The following is a 7,311-nucleotide window of genomic DNA, read 5'->3' on the forward strand; positions in this document are numbered from 1 at the left end:
TTCTTTTCCTCAGGCGGGGCTCACCTGAGCGCGTTTTCATCGACCCGGAGTGCGTAGTGTGGAGAGAGGGCTCTGTGCCAGGGGGAACGCTGAGGAGAAGTCGTTACCCGGCCGCTGCTCATTCATCGGGGCCGAGGAGTAGGAGATGATTAACTCCAGTAATACATGTATCGCGCTTGCGAGCGCTCGGCTCTTAATTGCAGTAGCCGTTTGAATAGGAGATCAAAAGACACAGGCAGTGAGATAGGCATAAATAGACTGAGCGCTCGGGGGTTTGGCGTGGGTGTGTGTGCCTACACCTATGTGCATACACCTTGCATACACCTATGCATGCCAGTCAGAGTCCATCGCCAGGAAGGAGTTCCTAGGCCAGGAGTACTTTGTTCTTGCCACGGATTGCGTGATCAAAAGAGAAGAATAACTGAATGCCAGGCCTTGTATTTGAAGTGTTACACTGGAAGCTTGCATGGGTTTTTTGTGGGGGAGAAAAAAATTGTGACCGAAACGAGTTTCGTAGATGAGACAACAATCAAAGGGTAAAGGGCTTTAATCTCTAGTACAGGCAATTACACACTTCAGTAAACTCAGACTTAATTCAGAAAACTCCCTGTACTGGTACAAGGCTTGGCAATCAGTTATCAATCAGGTGTGAAAACAGCACGGTTATTCGCTCCCCATAGGCAGCTTTATCGGGCAGCATCTCGCAATAAAATTGGCTTTAACCTTCAGGGAAACTTAGCCACCACATGTGAAAACACAGCAGCAGGCGTATCTTGATTAAACTAAAAAATGCAGGACAAGTGGACTGCCAACCACTTGATTACCTGTCATTGATAATTTTAACTAATGGCTCTACGTTATTTCTTTTTTTTTTCTAACTAAATGAAAGAACTGAAGGCATTTATTGCCTGTCTGGGGCCACTGGGTTAACAGAAACACCCAATTACCTCTGACCATAGTGACTGTTCTTTTTTTATGTCAGCTGTTGTGCTTTAATTACTCATTTGTTTATATAAAAATATATAAATTCAACTAAAATATGAAAATAGAAGATTAGGTTGTCAGGACCTACTGGCACCTTGCAAGGCTTTCCAAGAAGGTGGAAGAAACTAACTATTAAAATTGAAGAAAAAAGAAAATGGCCTTAGAAATACAGGAGGATGAGAATAACTCTGCACACCACCAGAGAGGGACGGATTTCGCCAGTAGGTGCCAGTGCAATTATGGGAAATGTGTCTTTTGGGGGTGCCTGGGAGGGAAGTGTTCATAAAGCTTGAGAGGGTTGACTCAGAACTATATAAATCCAGGGGCAGGTTCTTCAGCAGAAATGCAGTTGTGTGAATGCTTAAAGTAGCAATACAAAGCTCTTCCAATTGACCCATGGCTGCAGGAAGCTTTTCATACTGGCATACCTGGTACCTTTATTAGTTTTTTCTCCCTGCAAATGCAGACATATATTTGAGTTGATAAGCATACCTCAAAGCTGCTTAATAGCAAAGTAAACCCAGTTGAAAACAGGTTTTTTACCATCCTGTTAGATGTAGTCCACAGATCCTAGGAACTTGGTGACCACAGGCTGAAAACTGCTTCTTGGTGTCTCATGAGTAGTGTATTGCACTCAAAACCTTTGAAAATTCTGTTCACGATCACAGGAAATTAAATTAAAACTAAAACCAACAAGAAAAGCGAAGCACAGCATTGCTCAGGGAGTGTTATGTCTTCATCACTGTTGTTCTTGGCCCATGGATGATAGATAACGTGATCACTGCTCTATAAGCTTTCAGATTGAGAAACAGCTTAACAGTGTAAATGCAGCCTTGCTTTGCAGTGTATCTTGATCCAAGTTTCAAGTAGGGCTGTAGCACTGGGCTTTAGCGTGGTCATGGTTTAATTCACAAAAACTTTGGTCTTTGCAACATAAAATGGGGAAGCTGCGTCAGCTGGAGCTGGCTGAAGGCTTCTCAGCAGTGGAAACAAGGCAGACAAAGAGTCAAGCTGGGCTTCTCCTGTAATGGTAGGGTGAGAAACAGCAGAGCAGAGGCATTACCCTTAAGGAGTACCCAAGAGCCACTAGCGGGAATGGGGGGAGCAGAGCCATCAAACGCTGTAGGGACCATGTGTGGATGCTGCTCCAGCATCCCAGTCTCTTCCCCAACAACAGGTACCAGTGGCAGCTGGCCTTTTCAGCAGTCTGCTGTAGGCAGCAAGGCTGTAGGCTTTCCGCTGCCCCCAGCAGTCATGTCCTTTTTTGTCCCAGCCCCTGGCTGGTTTTGGTGGCCAGGGGCTCTTCTGGTAGCTTCAAGCTGCTATGGTGCAGGCAGGATCAACCCTCTGTAGCAGAAGAGAAGCAGAGTTAAGTGATGCCATCTACTGTCCATGATCCCAGAGATGCTAAACTAGTCTCTTGGCCAAACTATATCATGGTGACATAAAGGAAAAAGAAGATATGAAAATTCAGGCTAATACAAAGAAAGAAAGCTATGGCACTTTCTCAGTCAAAGTAGATGGATATCTAAGGCTGCAATATCCAGTATTTCCTCAGCTGTTTTCTCAGAGAACATATTTATAAAAATTGGTTGGTTTTATTTGAATCTGATTATTTTGTTTTGCAAGCTTTCAGGTGGCTTATGATGTTATAAAAATGTGAGAAGGAAAACGTTATGCTGAAGACAAAAATAAAACACATGGTACCCTGCATTTTGCACAGGTTTTTTTTTCCCCTTTAGGTAGTTTTAAATAGAAGAAAACATCCTTTAAACCAGGGATTTTATAATTTTTTAAGATTAAATTAACTTAAAGTTTTTGTCAGCAGAGAGAAAGAGGTGCTTCCAGAAGGAATTCATCTCTGGAATAAGGGTCTGGGATAGGTGAGAGTGAAACTGGCTGCTTTTCACCATCAGTTATGGAAAGACCCAAGGGTGAATAGTTTTTAGATGTGCAAAACTACATAAGGTTAATGCTATCTTTTGTGCATTCCAAAATACAGTTGGATTAATAAAATTATCAGGTGCTAATCTATAGCCAATAAATGTCAACCCCCCTTTAACTGAAGGGATTAGTAGTTAAGAAAAATAGTCAAGTATGACCAGTAACCACTGGGTCCTTGATTTAGCATGCCAATTTGTGTTGACTTAGAGGACCCTATTTTTCAGAGAGTATTCTTCCTTCTGAAAAATGAGTGGTATGATGATATCCCAGATTTGGCTCCCAAAACCTGTAGGCCATAGACAGTACAAGTTGATTTGGAAGGTCTGGTCCTGCATTGTGCAGTGTACAGAAGTCTTCACAGCTGCGTTGCCCAAAGCAAGCAGATGGTTTCACCTGCAAGGTTTTGTCTCATGTAAAATTCATGTTGTGAATTGAGAAAGAGTGTGTTTAGGGTTTATTGTTCTGGGTGCTGCTTAGTGTGGTTATTAGAGCAATAACAACCTCAAGCAAACACACCGGAAAAGTCATCCTTATCCAAATGGTTTGAGGAATGCTTCTCGTCTCAGAGCGCAGAAGGAGTTAACTGAGTGATCAAAGCTAAGAAGTCTGTCGGAAACATGAGGACCCAGTGGTGTGAGACACCATAAAAGGGTTAAAAACAATGATGTAAATCATGTGTGTTGGTTAAAGTGCTGTGAAAGTGCAGACAGAACCTGGAGGTATAATAAATAATCTCTGAATACCTGGGAGCCTTGTGGCCTCTCTGTCATTAATCAGAAACCACAGACTGAGGGATTGGCTGGCAAAACATTAATCATTAAGCAATTAATTCCAGCCATGAAAACAAAACTTTGTGATTTCCTGAGTAGGTGGGATTGAAGGAGGCACGGTATGTTTTTGCTTTTTCACCATAAAGGAAATGAAGAAGTACTGAGGAGGTCATACATTCGTCATTCAGATGGGATAGAAACTGTCCTTTATTATCCAGTTCTTCCCTTCTGTTTTGTTTGTATGAAACAAAATGAGGGAAAATCAGCACGGGTTTTCCTAGGAAGCAGTAATGAGCCTCTTGAGCTTAAAACCTTTCTAGATGTGTGGCACTAACTAAAAGGGGCTTTATTTGTTATGTCTTATATGTTCCTCCAGTTCTCCATAAAAGCATGATAGAAATACCCTTTTATTCTTCTCAGCAGCATCACCAGCTATAACAGTTGTCTTGTGAGGCTCAGGACATCTGCCTTTTTTCTCTTTTCCTTGAATCCCAGTTTCTAATCATTTACCGATTACCTTAGGATCTTAGCTTTCCTTGCTTCTAGTATTTATAGCTATGGAGAAACCTAAAAATGCAAATATTAAAAGCTGAATAACCCAAACACAAGGGAAGTGGAGTCGAAAATGTGTACATATTGATTTTGATTTTCTGCATGTCATTTAATTTTGCAGATACCTTAATTAGTTCAAGGGACCTAGATTATATTTTATTGATATTTGGGGTTGGAAATGCTGCTAGAACTGCCACTTGTATTTTTAAATCTGAAATACACACATAAAGAAGAATCTTAGTCATGTTTTTCTTGCCATTACTGAGTGGAAACCTGGCCCCTCAAGGGCTGTGAGCACAACTTTACAACCAACTTCAAGAGACCACCTTTCTGTAAAGTACTATTGGATGGATGGTGAGGTGTGATATAATTAGAAGCTGCCTAAATAGTGACTGAGCCTGGATAATTTGCCAAGTGCCACGTGAGAAGTTTGTGACAGAAGCCAACTGTGGTGCTTTGGCGGGTACCTCACACCTGGCCATCTGCTTTGCCAAGCTGACAGCATAAATACTGGGGGAGCAACTGTGGGAGCTATTACCTTCAATCAGCCTGGCCAGTGATTGCAGTAGGCACAGGACCTTGTTGCTGGTTTCTGAAGGATTATTCACGAGCTTGAGAGACCATTTATTTTAAACGTAGTCATTTTCACAGCAGTATTCAAATACCACCTTCTCCTTGCCTAAAATGTGTGGAAATACCTAGCCATGAGACATGCAAGGAAAGCTTTCAGGAAAATGATGTCACAATTCATGCAGTGTACCCTTTCAACCATAGAGACGTGTCGTCAAAACCAAGGGTTTTACAGAAATGAGTATGCTGCCTTTACTTTGTGTGGCAATAAAATATCTTTACGTACAGCAGTTTCCTTTCATCAAGTGCCATCCTAGAGTTCATGCAGACAATCCATAACATTTATCTCATCCTTTGCATAGAGGCAGTGTATGGCAAAATGCAGTGCATATATTAATATGTTAACTTGTTAAAAGATTGACATCCTCTTTAGAGATACAGTTCCTGCCATAGGTGTAACAGAACCCCCAGAAGTTAAAATAAGTGCAATCAGTGTGAAAAGTTTTGAGAACACGTTCAGCTGGGCAGAAGACAATATATGCTGAGAAACAGAATGTTTTGTACTTGTCTGTTATGTCAGTCTGGTTACAGAGAGCCAATTGCAACTTCGTGAGAGCAGAATCTATCCAGCACAGATGGCCTGAATTCATGCGTTGTCACTAGGATTCTAACTGTGATTATTCTTCATTTCCTCCTTCTTCTCTTGACTGGTGAATTAGTCTCGTTTGAGGAGACAGGATGTCGGCTTGAAAAGCCACCTGGATCAGCTAGACCAACGAATAAGTGAGCTGAAATTGGACGTCAGTAAGACCTCCAGTGAATACTTGGACAGTGACAGCCGACCCAGCTCAGGTAATGTGCACTTGGTTGTTTATTCCCAAGGGTGTGCTGCTAGGAGAACTGAAGGGTGTCAGCTGCTAAGCAAAACTCTCTGTATTGTTTAGTCAGAAACAGTGCCCCATGGCTGAGGTGGAGAGTTGTCATCTGGCACAGTGCACACTCACAGAGCTGGTGGGAATTTTCTTGTGAAGTTGATTTAGTTCGAAAATGCTTATTCACTCAAACACCGCTTTTTCTTGGGTTTTATTATTATTATTATTATTATTATTATTATTATTATTATTATTATTATTTAAAAATGGACATTTTAGCCACAACTGGAAGCAGGAGGAGACAGATTTATTAATTAATTACCTTGTCCAGTGCAGAATGACCATTGGAAAGCGGCTAGATTACTTACTAGAAGTGAAGAAGATCAACATCCATGTCAGTGCTCTGCTTGAATCCAGGAAGTGAGGTCTAGAAAGGGTCCTGGACCCTTACTAAGGCTTTGAAGATCACTACCACTGCAGTGCTTTTACCAAGTGAACGTTTGATCATTTATATAAAAATGAAAGAGCTGTATTAAAAGCCACTGAGAAAAACATGATGACAGCTAGGATGTCTGTTAAAACCAGTTTCTTTTACTTAGTCTGGAACAATGGGAATAATTCTTTTTAAACGGAATTTTGAAAAGCCTTAAATTTTCTGTGAGACAAGGAAAAAAAAATATATTTACAGCATATGGATTTTCAGCCTGGTACTTAGAGTGGGTATAAGAAGTGCAAGTTTCTGTTGAGTGTTTAAGTTGAGGAGTTGTGCACTTAGGCACATACACGCACAGGAAAGGAAACAGCTTCCTTTTCTATTTGATTTCCACAGAGAGGAATAATAAAAATTCCTATCTTGAATTTGTACAGAGCCTTTTTTAATACTTCCATAATTAACTGGCAATGATGGCAAGACTTGTTCTCCGCCCTTAGCCATTGCACCTATCATAGGCTTGGCAGCCCTGATCATAGGCTAGTTTTACTTTACTTTCCCATCCGAGCTGTGCTTGCATGCACTCAGCACAAGTTACAACAGTGTTAAGACAGCCCTATTTTACACCAGTTTCGTAATAGTCCCCAGAGACTCCAGTGAAGAGCTGGGCGTGATGGTGCTACACTTCACCCCATCCCACCCTCGGAACTAAGCATGCATGTGTGTGCCAAGCTGGCACAGGGCCTAAGTAAATAGACAGAAACCCAGTAAAAGGTGGTGGAATTAGAGTATACGTCTGCTAAAGTTACCCAAATAAATGATCATAAATTTAGGCCTGTGGCACATAGCAAATTAAGATTTATTTTATTCTCTGCATTTTTTCTTCTACAGAGGATGTTTAGTTGATGTAAATGAGATCTCTTCCTATTTATTTTAACTCTGCAGGCTTCTATGACCTCAGTGACGGTGGTTCCTGCTCACTCTCCAATTCTTGTACCTCAGTGTACAGTGAGTCCATCTCCTCCTCCCACATCAGTCTCTTGCCCAGCTCTCAACACCCTAAAGCAAGGCTCAGTGTGTTTGATTACCGACCCAAGTCTGCAGATGAAACTACTGTGCAAACCACCAGCTTCCAACAGCAGGGAACCTATGTCAGCGATGGATGTCGGATTACAGCTAGCACAGGCAT

At 41.5% G+C, this 7,311-nt stretch overlaps 1 protein-coding gene across 1 annotated transcript in view; it reads left to right on the forward strand.

The window, feature by feature from the left end:
- Positions 1–5,539: 5,539 nt before the first annotated feature.
- DACT2 (dishevelled binding antagonist of beta catenin 2) overlaps positions 5,540–7,311 on the forward strand; it is a gene marked incomplete at its 5' end in the record, with an annotated part of 6,230 nt that continues 4,458 nt past the window's right edge. Inside the window, 2 exons of the mRNA XM_029084461.1 lie at positions 5,540–5,672; positions 7,068–7,311. Coding sequence (XP_028940294.1) covers positions 5,540–5,672; positions 7,068–7,311 — 377 coding nt within the window. The remainder of the gene's footprint in view (positions 5,673–7,067) is intronic.

The sequence above is a fragment of the Antrostomus carolinensis genome, unplaced genomic scaffold (assembly GCF_000700745.2).
Source record: "Antrostomus carolinensis isolate BGI_N321 unplaced genomic scaffold, ASM70074v2 scaffold5704, whole genome shotgun sequence".
In the NCBI taxonomy this organism is placed as follows: Eukaryota; Metazoa; Chordata; class Aves; order Caprimulgiformes; family Caprimulgidae; genus Antrostomus; species Antrostomus carolinensis.